Raw genomic sequence first — 15757 nt, 5'->3', positions numbered from 1 at the left:
CTTACTTCCCAGAAAGACTGGTGTCCAGTTGGTGCCCTTGCAGTTACAAAGGGCTTTTAATAGAATTGCAGAGTTGGAAGGGACCGTGATGGTCCCTCCTGCAGTGCAGGAAACTTCTGCCCAATGTGCGCCTCAAACCCCTGATCCTGAGATTAAGAGTCTCATTCCGTACCGACTGTTCTGTCCCAGATACGATCTTCACAATATTTGAGCAGTAGTATATTTGAATGGAGAAGAAGGAAATCTCTGAATTGTAGAAACCAATGGCTACATCTCCCCACCACTTAACTCCAGGCCTTGATGTTCCAAGGATCGTTCACAGGTTCTAATCTGTTTCTCTCTTTGCAATTTGTGGTTTGTGCCATCAAAGGCTGCCAGAAACCTTTGAGCAAGTATCTCTATTCAAAGCACATTCACTTTGATTTTGATCCAATGGATGCCTCCGCTATTGGAAGGAGGAGGGCAATTTTTGCCAATCTCCCCTCTCCCTCCCATCCTGCAGCCTCCAGTTTTCCCCAGGAATTGGAGACCCGCTGCAATAGGGTGACATGTGGCAGGATGGTGTTACAGGAGAAAGGACAAATTGGCAAAAAAGAAAAAGAAAACCATTTAAAGCTCTTCCTTGAACAGAAGGGCATCGATTGAGTGCATTTATTTATTTATACTTGGTGCAATTGTACCCCGCTGTTCAGCCAAAACAGACTCCCAGAGTGGCTAAAACGAAAATAGACCCTAGAATCTAAAAGACACGGCACGTAAGGAAAAAGGGACGGGGAGGGAAAAGGAGTAAAAAGTGATTGCTGGCTCCACTTCTTGAAAGTTATATACAGTAATAGTTCTTAAAGTGACCAGCTGAAAACAATTCAGGGGTAGGAACTGCCTAATGGAGCTGATTTTTCAGGAGAGGTGACACGACGAGCTCTGCTTGTCATCTCTCCCACTGAGGCAGCCTGCTTGGATAATGTTAGGAGATGCCTGGGCGATGTTAGGACAAGTCCAGGAACAGGTGACCTGAGTTTCGAATGGGATTCTACACCTAGGAAATAAGTTGCCTTTGCTGAAAGGTAGTCTAACACTTCTTCGTGATCTGTTTCTCTCTTAGGCTCTTGAATGGATCCATGACAATGGAGAATTTTATTTATCTACGCACACTTCCACCGGCTCCAGTATCCAGCATACTCAAGAGCTGCTAAAGGAGCATGAAGAATTTCAGATTACGGCCAAGGTAAATTGCGACGGCAGTTAAGGTCCCCTGCCATTTTCTTGCTGTGTCTTGTGCCTGTTTTTATCTCTTTGGGAGAAGTGGAGCCGCATCGTCGATTGAAAGGGGTGCAGGGCAGGCAGATATGTTCCCTCTTCCCAACCACATGTAGTCTCTGCACCTGGACTGGGAGGCCCTTTTCTATCAAAGGTCACTTTCCCTTAGCATGCAGATGAAGGATGGAGCCAGAGACAAAAGTGACTGAGCAAGCTCGCAGAGAGCTTTCTCCTTCATCCTCCTTACATCGCCTCATCTTTTGGGGATTTCTCCACCATGATTTCCCCCTTCTTTTCTCCAGCCAGGCTCTGAAATTGTATTGAAGGGTGCATGTGACCCTTAGCTCATCGGTTGCCAACCCCTCCTCTACACCCAAATAATAATAATAATAATAATAATAATAATAATAATAATAATAATAATACAGTCATACCTCGGGTTACAGACGCTTCAGGTTGCGTTTTTTCTGGTTATGGACCACCGAAACCCGGAAGTACCGGAACGGGTTACTTCTGGGTTTCAGCGGTCACGCATGCACAGAACTGCTAAATTGCGCTTTGCGCATGCGCAGAAGCGCCGAATTGAAACCCGTGTATGCGCAGACGCGACACAGCGGGTTGCGAATGTGCATCCCTCACGGATCACGTTCACAACCCGAGCGTCCACTGTAATAATAATAATTTATTATTTATACCTCGCCCATCTGGCTGTGTTTCCCCAGCCACTCTGGGCAGCTCCCAACAGAATATTAAAACCATGATAAAACATCGAGCATTAAAAACCTCCCTAAACAGGGCTGCCTTCAGATGTCTTCTAAAAGTCAGATAGTTGTTTATTTCCTTGACATTTGATGGGAGGGTGTTCCACAGGGCAGGCACCACTGCCGGAAAGGCGTGGTTCCCTGTAGCTTCACTTCTTGCAGAGAGGGAACCACCAGAAGGCCCTTGGAACTGGACCTCAGTGTCTGGGCTGAATGATGGGAGTGGAGATGCTCCTTCAGGTTCCAATGAGTTCTTTGAAATGACTGTGTGTTTTGGGGTGCTGCTGCTCTACTTTGCATTATGAGTCTTGCCCACTTATGCCAAAGTTTCTTGTTAAAGGGGAAAAGAAGACGGCAGCAACACAAGTTGCTCTTTTTGCTTTGTAACAGGGTCCTCTGTGTTCTGAAAGCATAAAGTGTTGGCTAGCTAAGCATGTAGGGATGTGCGTGGCGATGTGGTCTAAACCACTGAGCCTCTTGGGCTTGTCGATCATAAGGTCGGCGGTTCGAATCCCCGCGACGGAGTGAGCTCCCGTTGCTCTATCCTAGGTCCTGCCAAAGTAGCAGTTTGAAAGCATGCCAGTGCAAGTAGATAAATAGGTAAGGTAAACGGCGTTTCCGTGCGCTGTCTGCGGACAAACGCTGGCTCCTTCGCCCTGAAAGCGAGATGAGCGCCGCAACCCCAGAGTCGTCCATGACTGGACGTAACTGTCAGGGGTCCTTTACCTTTAGCTAAGCATGTAATGAACAACTCAGCACTTGACCACTAAACCGCATTCTGCTTATATAGGAGCAAGCAAAGATTTTGTGTGCTTTGTAGTTGCAGGTATTTTGTACCTACAGTCAATTCCACAATGGATACGCATATTTGAGCTATGTTGTGAAAAGAACGCAAGAATACATTTCACTAGTTGATAGTGGTATCGAAACAATTTGAGTATGGTGTTTATCAGTAATGTGTTTCAGGAAATGCAGGGTCCAGAGGAAGAACTGTGCTTGAGAAGTAAATGAATTATATTTTATTTTATTTATGACCTGTGTGTGGTGCCTCAGAGCATGCCCTCAGAGCCAGTGTGGTGTAGTGGTTAAGAGTGGTGGACTCGTAATCTGGTGAACCAGGTTCGCTTCCCCACTTCTCCACATGCAGCTGCTGGGTGACCTTGGGCCACTCACACTTCTCTGAAGTCTCTCAGCCTCACTCATCTCACAGAGTGTTTGTTGTGGGGGAGAAAGGGAAAGGAGAATGTTAGCTGCTTTGAGACTCCTTCGGGTAGTGATAAAGCAGGATATCAAATCCAAACTCTTACTACTCCTTCTTCTTCTTCTTCTTCTTCTTCTTCTTCTTCTTCTTCTTCCTCTTCTTCCTCTTCTTCTTCCTCTTCTTGTAGTAAAGAATTTCAACAAGAATCTTTGCTGGTTCTGATACTGGATCCCACCTTTTATGCTCTTAGCTGTGCCACTGAAGTTTGGTTTAAGTTGAGGCTGTGTCAGACAGCCAGTCGCTTAAAAGACAACACCAACATCACGTTTTATATTCTTCTTATTCCAGTTCTTGAGATTTAGGCCATCTAGGATGGTTTATATAAGGGGGGGCCATAAAGCAATTGGCATGTGATGAACAGGAAGACAGGGATTAGTTTGGGGGTTGTTTAGGAGAAAATGGAAATTGTAGGGGGATATAAATATGCTGGCTGCGAGGAATCCTCCTCCCTTACTTCTGCAAACCTATTGAGATATTCCTTGGCTTTCCTCTGCCACCATGAAGACTAAAAACTTCAGCTCTCTGTTCCTTGCTTATCAGCAATCTGGGGTAACATAAACTTGAGCTGTGAGGCTGGAGGAGCAGATTTCTAAGATAAATTCTGCTTGTGAAATCCTGACCCCGAAAACTCAAAATAGATGGTTCCTCCTTTAAATCGATGGATTGAAATCAAATAACAATCCTGATTTTTTTGTGTTATGGCAAGAGCAACAGAGAGCTGTTCAGACATGGCCTCGTCTGTTTGCAAACCATCTGCTAAATCACTTGTGTGGATGCTTTTTTTACTGGATAGGTGTCGTTCTGTCCCAGTTCTACCTTTCTGCCTTTTGTGTTTCCCACAGCAAACCAAAGAGAGGGTGAAGCTGTTGATACAGCTGGCAGACGGCTTTTGTGAAAAGGGCCATGCCCATGCAGCGGAGATTAAAAAATGTGTCACAGCGGTGGACAAAAGATACAGGGACTTCTCTCTGCGCATGGAAAAATATAGGACCTCTTTAGAGAAAGCCCTGGGGATCTCTTCGGATTCCAATAAATCGGTAAGTGCTGCGGGGTTTTTGGGTTTTTGTTCTTCTGCTAGCAGAAACGTGGGCTGGCTTAGTGCGGCGGCTTAAGCTCCTTACTAGACAGCTGCCTTTTCTCTTTTCCCCCTGCCTCTGCTAATTCTGTTGTCTTCCCCCTCTTAATTCAGAGTAAAAGCCTGCAGCTGGATATAATCCCAGCCAGTGTCCCTGGGTCAGAGGTGAAGCTGAGAGATGCTGCTCACGAGCTTAATGAAGAAAAGAGGAAGTCTGCCCGCAGGAAAGAGTAATGCAGTGTTTTCCACACTCTATAGAAATCTTTGTGCATGGTTTAGCTTCGTGTGTGGTTTGATATCTCCCCCCCTCCCCCATTTGTGCTTTTCCACTTCCCAGTACCAGCCTTACACGTTGAAAGGAGCAGGCTTTTTGAGTAGATGAAATGTTTTGTTTTGTTTGTTTTTTTAAAGCTCTCTTCCTATATAGATGGTATATTTTAAGTTCTGCTTTTGGAAATTCTCCATATACACGATAAAAAAGGACAGTAAACCACGCATGGTGTACAGAAGAAAAAGGGAGAAATCAAAGGGTTCCAAAAATACATGGTTTATTATTTTTTTAGGAATCTGACTTCATTCTGGAAATCCCAACGCTTTCACTTCTCACTTTTTGTGTGTATTCTTTGGATATGCTTGAAGTGATTTATTTTTCTGGTTTGTTCACTGACTTTACAGCAGAGTTCCCCAGTTCAGACATAACAGGGAACCCTGGCTTAATCCAAGCTACCATCTCCGTCCCAAATCTGTACCAAGGCTGGTGCTCAAGGGGTGAGGGAGAAGTCTTCATAAACCATGCTTTATTCAGTCTTGGACTGTTGACCCAACGTTGTCTCTGCTTAAGAATCGGCAAAAACAAATAAACTCCCCCCTCTTCCCCCCCCCTTGTAATTCCTTTGTGTGCTGGATCTCTGTCCTGCTTTTCCTATTCACAATAGAAAGCAATGGTAAATCAAGAGGAGAGTGATGTGTGACGATTCCAGCACACTGATGTTTCCTTTCTGTTTCAAAGGTTCATTATGGCTGAGCTTATCCAGACAGAGAAGGCTTATGTGAGAGATCTCCGGGAGTGTTTGGATGTAAGTGTGTGACCATGTGGGATGGGTCTCACGCAGAACCTTTGCAGACTGTAGAATTGAAGGGCCAATTTGTGACATCTTGCATCTTAAGCAGACCTGTTTGTCAACTGAATTGTCCTAGGCAGCCATTGTTGACTTGGCCAGCATCTTGTTTTGCTGCTGCAAAACTCCTATGTTAGCTGGACATGGGCACAGTTTGTTTACACTTTTTATTTTTTTATTTTGGGGGAGGATTCACCGTGAGCGGACTGCTGCCTTTGTTTACGCTTTGGTGTTTTCTATAAAAGAGATGATCCTCTGCTAATGCTTCCATTATGTGTATCGCACATTCGAGAGCTGGCTCATTCTCTTTGAACAGAAATGCCTGTTCATTGTTAAAACCAGAGAGGAATCATATTCCCGTTGTAGCTATTGCAATGCTTGGATTTTAAACTCTATGACTTCATGTATGCCATGAAGTATTTTGCCTATGGTTAGAATTTCATTTGTATAAAACCAGGCCAGAGTTTACAATAAAAGCTAAAGTGGCCATACATTACAGATATTGGTGTGATCTTGTATATCTCAGTTTGCTTTTTGAGTTGTTACCCTCAAGCAAATTCACAGTTCACCCTTTTTGTCTTGTGCTTTTGACCAGACATATCTATGGGAAATAACAAGTGGCGTTGAAGAGATCCCACCTGGTATTGTCAATAAGGAACATATTATCTTCGGAAACATGCAGGAAATCTACGAATTCCATAATAAGTGAGTTAAATCTCTAGGCCAGAACGAAAGTGCAAAATGCCAGGTTGTTCAGTCTGGTAGAGAATGAGTTATTTTGTATTTCTTTTTCTTAGCAGATCTGCATAGTCCATAAACGAACGAGTATGACATTTCATTTTTCATTTATGGGGTGATAGCTGCAGAAAGCTCTTTTCAGATATCAGTAATGGTGAACTTGCCATAATTGGAGCGCACAGCCTGAATTCAGGATTTGTATGAAGCCTCATACTCAATAGAGGTGCAGAACAAAGAGGTGGGGATGTGGGGATATAACTGCACCACAGTGCACAAAAATCACGCCTAGGCCTCCTGTTAACAAGATACCAGTATCACCTGCTGAGAGGAGTTCAGGAATGTTAGTGCATTGAGTTGACAAAACGATGTTGCGTTTCTATTTTTTTAAAAAACATTCTCACAATTTCTGAAAGCTAACCCTGAACATAAGACCAAATACAGCTCCTGTTACCAACCGGGCCTTGCAAGCAAAACAGTCATCTGATGCACACTTGTGTGGCGGAGCAGCCCTATTTTATGCAAGATTTATCTTTGCCAATTCTGCGCAAGCTGGAAGGTCCTGTGTGTGTTTGGAATGGAGGGCACCAGAAACAAGCTCTGTGCCACCCAGTTCTCTTGCCCTCCTGCACCTTTTAAGGAGTGACATTCAGATCTTAATGTGACCTGTGTGGAGACCTGTCACGGGACTGCCAAGGAATGCCTTTGAGTTGGAGGAGAAGAGAAGAGTCAGGGCAGACAGTAAGGAAGTGACGGAAGGGGAAGAGGGAGAGAGCCAGGAGGCAGAAAGGCTCTCCGATACTGAGGCAGAGCCCCAGCACTGCACAGGAAGCTCAGGTACAGATGGGGAGCCTATGCCTGTGCCTTCGGCACAGGAAAGGAGAGGATTAAAGCGCAGGGATCAGAGATGTCTCATGAAGCTTCCCCGCCTTTTCTGTTGGAGGAAAAGCAGAAGACCACTCCTCAAATCTGAACCAGAAGATGCAGATGCATGATTGTACTGTGCTGCTTGTACATGTGTAAAATAAAGAACTGTAAATATTTCTCCGAGTGAGCAGAGGGTGCTTATTGCGCAGAGCATACACAAACCATCACAGCACCTCTGCTCTGTGTGGACATATAGAGAGATTTGGGGCTGTCTTTAGGCCCTATCTTGGCTCCTCAGTATGCTACCCAGGATTATAGCCAAACCAGTTCTGAGTATGTAACTAGGAGTCTGTCATTTGCTCATCTTCACTGTTGTGCTGAAACTAAATCAGGATGGGAGATACAGTGGTACCTCTGGTTACGAACTTAATTTGTTCCGGAGGTCCGTTCTTAACCTGAAACCGTTCTTAACCTGAGGTACCACTTTAGCTAATGGGACCTTCCACTGCCACCACATGGTTTCTGTTCTCATCCTGAGGTAAAGTTCTTAACCCAAGGTACTACATCCGGGTTAGCGGAGTCTGTAACCCGAAGTGTTTGAAACCCAAGGTGTTTGTAACCTGAGGTACCACTGTATATTAATTGGGTTTCCACAGTGCGCCATAATTTCTAACTCTGTTATAACCCACTGTGTGTTCAAGGCCCAATTGGGGGCAGCTTAAGTTAGCCCTTCGTGGTAGAGTAGAAGTGGGTTTTATGAGGTTTGGCTGCTGCTGTCGTCACACCTTTCCTGTAACATGTTGATTGTGTGGTCCAACCAAAGTAAAGCAATTTCGAAGTTGCATTTAGTTCTGTGAGAGAATCTGTAGCATGTAGCATCCTTTTAATTCTTCTGTTACTATTAGTCGAACGTAAATACTTCAGCTGAAACTGGATTTTACAGATAATTTTTCACGGGTATATGTACGTATATGTTTATGGTCACTACTTAAGATTTTTGGGTATCCTAATGAAAATCTGGCAAGGACTTTGAAAATAATTTTGTCACTTTGTTGTTGTTTTACAGTATATTCCTGAAAGAGCTTGAAAAATATGAGCAGCTTCCTGAAGATGTTGGTCACTGTTTCGTCACTTGGGTAAGGGAGCTGGTTTTTTCTATAGCAAATAATCAGTTATGAGTGTGGGGGGGGGGTTGTTAAAAAAACAACAGCCCTCTGTCCATGTGACACCACTGTCCTAAAAAAAAGTCAGATTCAAAGACATTATACCTGTGTTATGAGAAGCTGAAGACTAATGGGGTCCACCAGCTCTATAAAGAGCCAACTTAATTTTTTTCCTGCCATTTATTTCTATTGATTTTTCAAATTAATACAAATAATTGCCAAATTGATACAATCTAAAGAGCCAACTCTAAATGGTGTTGGGGCATAGAAAATGGTTTGCAGAATGCGAATAAGAATTCTGTGTTTCAGTTTTAAAGAAAACAAAGAGGCACAAAACAGGATCAAAATGCAGCAATGTTAGAATTAAATTAAGGCAACTCATGGTGGATCCTTGGAATTTATTGATGCAGAATAGATTCATGGTTAGAATCTTTAACTGCTAGACGAACACACGTTTGTTAATAACATCTGAATGGATGAGTGTCAGAGGGCCTGATTCAGTTTTAACTTTATATTCTGACTTTTCTTTCCTCTTTAATTGCTCTTGCAAGTTTCCTTATCCAGCTGAGTAGGATAAGAAAATGATCCTTTGCAAGATAAAGTTTGAATCAGATGTAACGTTTGGAAGAAAACGCTCAAAATTTGTTTGTGTTTTTGCAGGCAGATAAGTTCCAGATGTACGTGACTTACTGCAAGAACAAACCAGACTCTACCCAGTTGATACTGGAACACGCAGGTTCTTATTTTGATGTAAGTACCAGGACCCTTGTGCTTGAATTAAATTTCTCACCCTTTTGAAAGTGCAGTGGTACCTTGGTTTACGAACTTAATCCGTTCCGGAAGTCCATTCTTAAACCAAGGTGTGCTTTCCCATAGCAGCGGGGGACTCAGTTTACAAATAGAACACACTCAAAAGGAAGTGAAACATGTTCTGCTTCCAAGGCAAACTTCACAAACGAAAACACCTACTTCCGGGTTTGCTACGTTCTTATTCCAAGTTGTTCATAGACTAAGCTGTTCTTAAACCAAGGTACCACTGTATGTTTATGAATGAGACACCTCTGTGTCCGTGTGTGTGTGTGGCTTTTAGACAGTAGAAGTTCATAATGAGTTGAACAATATCCTATTAGTTGTTGATCATTTTTTAAAGTTACCAGCCTCCAGACTTTGTGATGCCTCGTCCAAAGGGGTGCTGCTATTATATTGTAAAGTTATTTAGCAACCATCAGCTACAGAACCTCTCTGTGAGTGGAATTATAAACTGCCCCCTGGTCATTCTATCCTGGACATTTTAAAATAAAATAAAAACAACTCAGCAAGAATATAATCAGTGTCCCTAGTTGTGTACACACACACACACAAATATCAATATGCTGTTATCTGAACAGCTGGAACAGAAATTGCTTTTAAAATACGGTGCTTTGTTCCTCTTTGAAATCATCAACTGTATTGTGCTTGTAGGATTTGCAGAAATAGGACAAGGCACAGTATATATCTGCCAGACATAAATGAAAGAAGAAATCTGCTTCTGGAAGCACGAACTGCTCAGGAATACATATAGGGGCTTAAAACATTATATTCTGAGTATTATAACTTAGTCTAGCTGGTATAGAGTGAACAGATAACTATATTAAAAACCCCTACCAATGTGTTGTATAAAGAGTAGTGAAGAATGAACACACATTTTAAAAAGGCATAGAATGTTAATCAGATCAACCAAGGTAAAGGTAAAGGGACCCCTGACCATTAGGTCCAGTTGTGACCGACTCTGGGGTTGCAGCTTTATTGGCCAACGGAGCCGGCATACCGCTTCTGGGTCATGTGGCCAGCATGACTAAGCCGCTTCTGGAGAACCAGAACAGCACACGGAAATGCCATTTACCTTCCCACCGGAGTGGTACCTATTTATCTACTTGCACTTTGACGTGCTTTTGAACTGGTAGGTTGGCAGGAGCAGGGACCGAGCAACGGGAGCTTACCCCATCGCGGGGATTCGAACCACCGACCTTCTGATCGGCAAGTCCTAGGCTCTGTAGTTTAGCCCACAGCGCCACCTGCGTCCCTAGATCAACCAAAGACCTGGTTAAATAGGAACTGGCGCTGAAAGGTGTATAATGAAGGCGCCAGGCGAACTTCCCTGCGGAGAACATTCCACAAAAAGGAGCCACTGCAGAAAAGGCCCTTGTCATGTTGCCACCCTCCAGACCTCTTGTGGAGGAGGCAGATGAAAAAGGGCCTCAGAAGATGATCTCAGGGTCCGGGTAGGTTCATATGGAAGCAAACGTGGGTGCTCAAGTGCCTATTACTTTGAACATAAAATAGCTCCACCCACATATTAAATAACAGTAGCTCCTTAAGTATGCAGAAATGTGTTCGTTTTTAAATTAAAAGCAAAGGAGCAGGTGGGATGGGCCCTAGAAGCCCAGTGAAGGTCTCCAGGAAGTATGCAATGGCACCAGGAAGGGAAGTTCTTGAATTGTTTTGTTTCAGCCCCCAACAATTTAATACCATCTTACAGGCTTCCCACTGTGAGAACAGGATGCTAGACTAAATGGACTTTAGACTTCACACGGGCGCTTCTCTAAATGCAACCCACCACATTCATGCATTATTCTATTTGTTTTTGAAACTCGTAGCTCCCTCTGCTGGCTTTCAGGGTCTTCTAAAAGAAAATAAAAACGTCCTCTCTGGTACAATAAGCAGTCCTTAAAACGGCAGATCGCATTCATAGGCTGTCGCCCTCCCATCCAACTCCCAATGTTCCCATTTCTGCAACCAGAATAAATACTGTAGAGGAATGGTTGATTATATTTTCCCTTGGAATGGATGAGAATACGATACGGCATGTAAATAAAAATAGTAAGCGTGCGGGTGGATGTTGGATTTGGTATATCGTATTTTGTGTGCGTTTTCTTCAGGCATGTGCGTGCTTAAAAAAATCACTTCATTAAAAAGAAATTAAAAGGAAGGTAATCAGGGAGCTTACAACACAAAAGACAGAGACTGCAGGGTACCAAGAGAGCAAGGGGCTTTTGGGGAAAGAATCTGAAAACTCAGGCTTGGTTCTCATCATAACTGCAACACGTCTGAACACTTCCGTGTTACGCTGATGAAAAGCAAGTAACACTTGCCTTCTGTTAACACTACCCAACTTTCATGACATTGCACTATTAATATATTATTTATTTATTTATTTATTTATTTATTTATTTATTTATTTATTATTAGTACTGCTCCCAGCTGATTAGGTTGGCCGAGCCAACACTCTAACTCTACCAAGAGTTCTGTGTATTATTTTTTTAGTTGCCTCTGTCTTTTCTCATCCTGCCCATGGTGGGAATTCTAGTAAATAACGCTCTTCATAATGAGTGGCTTACTTGCCATCCATAATTCTGTTTTGTGTGAAAGAGGTTACAGTCCTGTTCGCACTTGGATAACCCCCATGGAACTTAGTGGTACTTGCTTTTAACTAAAGAAATGTAGACTCCACCTAAAAATTGTAAACAGACTTTGGATCTCATTATACAGATGCATAACTACTGTGAGATCTGCTCCCATTCTTGAAACAGAGAATGTTGCAGCAAACTTTCTAAGTTGGCTACTACTCTCATATATTTTTCTTTCCAACACAGGAGATACAGCAGCGGCATGGGCTAGCCAATTCAATCTCCTCATACCTTATTAAACCTGTCCAGCGGATAACAAAATATCAGCTTCTTCTAAAGGTAAGCACCATTTTCTTATTGGCATAGCCCCCAGATGTGTGGGTGGGTACCTTTTACACTCAAAAAGATGCTGCTTAAAACATCTGAGTGTGGATATTGAGGTACAAAATAGGCTTATTGTGTCTGTTATGAAGGACATAACTCCTTTACTCTTTAAAAAAAGGATGATAAATTGTCATAGGGTTCTTTCAGAAATCACATTTCTAAAGTGCACCTTCAGTCTACACTTGGATGGCGGCTAACAGATTGAATCCTGACAAGACAGAAGTACTGTTTTTCGGGGACAGGAGGCGGGCAGGTGTTGAGGATTCCCAGGTCCTGAATGGGGTAACTGTGCCCCTGAAGGACCAGGTGCGCAGCCTGGGAGTCATTTTGGACTCACAGCTGTCCATGGAGGCACAGGTCAATTCTGTATCCAGGGCAGCTGTCTACCAGCTCCATCTGGTACGTAGTCTGAGACCCTACCCACCCACGGACTGTCTCGCCAGAGTGGTGCATTCTCTGGTTATCTCCCGCTTGGACTGCTGCGATGCGCTCTACGTGGGGCTACCTTTGAAGGTGACCCAGAAACTACAACTAATCCAGAATGCAGCTGCTAGACTGGTGTCTGGGAGCGGCCGGTGAGACCATATAACACCGGTCTTGAAAGACCTACATTGGCTCCCAGTACGTTTCCGAGCACAATTCAAAGTGTTGGTGCTGACCTTTAAAGCCCTAAACGGCCTCGGTCCAGTATATCTGAAGGAGCGTCTCCACCCCCATCGTTTTACCCGGACACTGAGGGCCAGCACCGAGGGCCTTCTGGCGGTTCCCTCACTGCGGTAAGCCAAGTTACAGGAAACCAGGCAGAGGGCGTTCTCGGTAGTGGCACCCGCCCTGTGGAATGCCCTCCCAGCAGATGTCAAAGAGAACAACAACTACCAGACTTTTAGAAGACATCTGAAGGCAGCCCTGTTTAGGGAAGCTTTTAATGTTTGATGTATTACAGTATTTTAATATTTTTTTGGAAGCCGCCCAGAGTGGCTGGGGAAGCCCAGCCAGATGGGCGGGGTATAAATAATAAATTATTATTATTATTACTACTCCATGCAGACAACACGATTGCTACAGCATGCACAGCAGTGCAGTTCTACATCTTGTACATGAATCCAGGACACCTGTCTAAGCACTGTATGCATGTATGTCTTCTATAGGTTGTGTACTGCAAGAGCGCACACTTAATTTGGCACCTATATTTACCGCTTCACGTTTTGCAAATGTTTGATGGGATGTACCAGGAAAAATAGAGCAGCGATATTCGCCATGTGAAGTGTGTGTTCTGTGCTAAGTGGATTTTCAGGACCACATTTTGATTTAGGTTTTTAATGGCATTCAATTAAATGTTTTTAAATAATATATAACTTTTTTTAAAGCATAAGTGTTTGGGGATGAGGAAGAATAAAAGTCTTTAATGAATAAATGAGGAGCTTCAATCCCATGCAGTTGTACTTTGGTTGCATTTTGACCCAAAGAGCCCCACTTGAAGCAATTTACAGAAACCATAAAATACAAATTTAAAACAACAGTAAACAGCGTAAAATGTTCAGCAGCACAAAAACAAAACCATCAGTGGGCAGAGAGCCAGACAAGGGTCTGATCAGAGCAAACAGACCATTGAAGCCATTATTGAACTTCCTGAAAGATGCTTGATGGGCTTCTGGGGGGAGGAATTCCCAGAAAGCCCCCCCCCCCCCCGTGCTGCCCTAGAGATCCTGTCCCAAAGAGCTTAGTAGGCAGGGAGATAGGATCAGGCAATGCTTTAAATGTGGTGGGACCCCTGACCATTAGGTCCAGTCATGGCCGACTCTGGGGTTGCGGCGCTCATCTCGCTTTATTGGCCGAGGGAGCCGGCGTGCAGCTTCCGGGTCACGTGGCCAGCATGACTAAGCCGCTTCTGACGAACCAGAGCAGTGCATGGAAACACCGTTTACCTTCCTGCCGGAGCGGTACCTATTGATCTACTTGCACTTTGACGTGCTTTTGAACTGCTAGGTTGGCAGGAGCTGGAACCGAACCATGGGAGCTCACCCCATCGCAGGGATTCGAACTGCCGACTTTCTGATTGGCAAGTCCTAGGCTCTGTGGTTTAACCCACAGCGCCACCCATGTCCCTTGATGCTTTAAATACTGCAGCCCAAAACCATTTAGGACTTTAAAGGTGACAACCAACACTTTTGAATTTGTCTCAGAAACAAGCCAGGAACCAAGGCAGATCAAATAATGTCAGAGTGATGTGCCTTTGGCACCTAGTGTCCTCACCAGCTTCAGTCTCTAGCACTCTTCAGAGGCAGCCCCATGTGCAGAGCATTGCTGTAGTCCAGCCTAGATGTGGCAGCGAGTGTGGGCATCTGATCTCCATTTGGGGCACAGTCTGCCACCCCCTTTTAACACCTGCCAATCAGCATGGTTACAATGACCCCTGGGGCTGCTCCCACACTGGCCAGTGTGAACACTTTCCTAGCCATGCAGCTCCTCTTATTGCAGTCATACCTTGGAAGCTGAACGGAATCCATTCCAGAAGTCGCATTCGACTTCCAAAACCTATGGAAACCAAAGCGTGGCTTCTGATTGGCTGCAGAAAGCTCCTGCAGCCAATCGGAAGCTGCGGAAGCCCTGGCGGACATTCAGCTTCCAAAAACAGTTCTAAAAACAGTTCCAGGTTTTGCGGCATTCAGGAGCCAAAATGTTCGAGAACTAAGCTGTTTGAAAACCAAGGTGCGGCTGTGTAGTGTTTTGGGCATACAGGGCAAAGGACTCATATTGTCAGACATGAGGCTAAACAAACTGCTAAATGAACTTCACACGATGTTGTTGTTTTTAAAAAATTGTATACTGCCCTATATTCATGGTCTCGGGGCAGTTCACAATATATGAAGCACAAAATACGAAATAAAAATAATCAAAACAATAGAACAGTACTGATGTATACACACTTATAAACAACATAAAGGTCAGGGACCCCTGACCATTAGGTCCAGTCATGACCGACTCTGGGGTTGCGGCGCTCATCTCACTTTGTTGGCCGAGGGAGCCGGCGTACAGCTTCCGGGTCATGTGGCCAGCATGACTAAGGCGCTTCTGGCGAACCAGAGCAGCGCACGGAAATGCCGTTTACCTTCCTGCTGGAGCGGTACATATTTATCTACTTGCACTTTTTGGCATGCTTTCGAACTGCTAGATTGGCAGGAGCAGGGACCGAGTAATGGGAGCTCACCCCGTTGCGGGGATTCGAACCGCCGACCTTCTGATCGGCAAGTCCTAGGCTCTGTGGTTTAACCCACAGCGCCACCTGTGTCCCTTATAAACAACATACTCCCCAATAAAAGCCCCTAAACAATACTCCAACCCACAGATGGAAAAACCTAAATTAACATATAACATTTAACAACAATTTAAAACAACCCAACCCTCCAAATAAAACAGCACCCACGCAAGTTAAATCCTCATCCTTGTTAAAACAGTAATTTTAACACAAGGGGGCTGGCCCCACACTCTTGTTCCACCCTCGAAGTGCTGCCACCACAGAGACGACGCTCTTTGGTGTCTCCCCTTTGGCGGCGGCGGCCCCACCAGGAAGTTTTTACTTGGCAAGCAGCCACAGAAAAGTCAGTTACTGTGTCAGTCAATTCATGCAAGGAGCGCCATGCTTGGCAAGGTTTCCTTTGGTTTGTGAAGTCATCGGAAGGAAAAGTCAAGGAAGAACTGGGGTTCATCCCAACTGGCCTGAGCGTACGAAATCGAAAGGAAAAGTGCCCT

General features: G+C 44.3%; 1 protein-coding gene across 6 annotated transcripts in view; it reads left to right on the top strand.

The window, feature by feature from the left end:
* TRIO (trio Rho guanine nucleotide exchange factor) overlaps positions 1 to 15757 on the top strand; it is a 260121-nt gene that overhangs the window by 157258 nt on the left and 87106 nt on the right. For all 6 annotated transcript variants that reach the window (XR_014566281.1, XM_083747100.1, XM_083747102.1 and 3 more), the window contains exons 21-28: positions 1103 to 1225; positions 4122 to 4316; positions 4469 to 4584; positions 5364 to 5430; positions 6068 to 6177; positions 8141 to 8210; positions 8898 to 8987; positions 11870 to 11962. Coding sequence is in view for 5 of the 6 variants with exons in the window: in XM_083747100.1 (XP_083603226.1) it covers positions 1103 to 1225; positions 4122 to 4316; positions 4469 to 4584; positions 5364 to 5430; positions 6068 to 6177; positions 8141 to 8210; positions 8898 to 8987; positions 11870 to 11962 (864 nt within the window). In the remaining variant the exon portion in view is untranslated. The remainder of the gene's footprint in view (positions 1 to 1102; positions 1226 to 4121; positions 4317 to 4468; positions 4585 to 5363; positions 5431 to 6067; positions 6178 to 8140; positions 8211 to 8897; positions 8988 to 11869; positions 11963 to 15757) is intronic.

The sequence above is a fragment of the Podarcis gaigeae genome (genome assembly GCF_964106915.1).
Source record: "Podarcis gaigeae genome assembly, chromosome: 7".
Lineage (NCBI taxonomy): Eukaryota > Metazoa > Chordata > Lepidosauria > Squamata > Lacertidae > Podarcis > Podarcis gaigeae.
The sequence above is the reverse complement of the archived record's forward strand: the minus strand, read 5'-3'. Positions and strand labels throughout refer to the sequence as shown.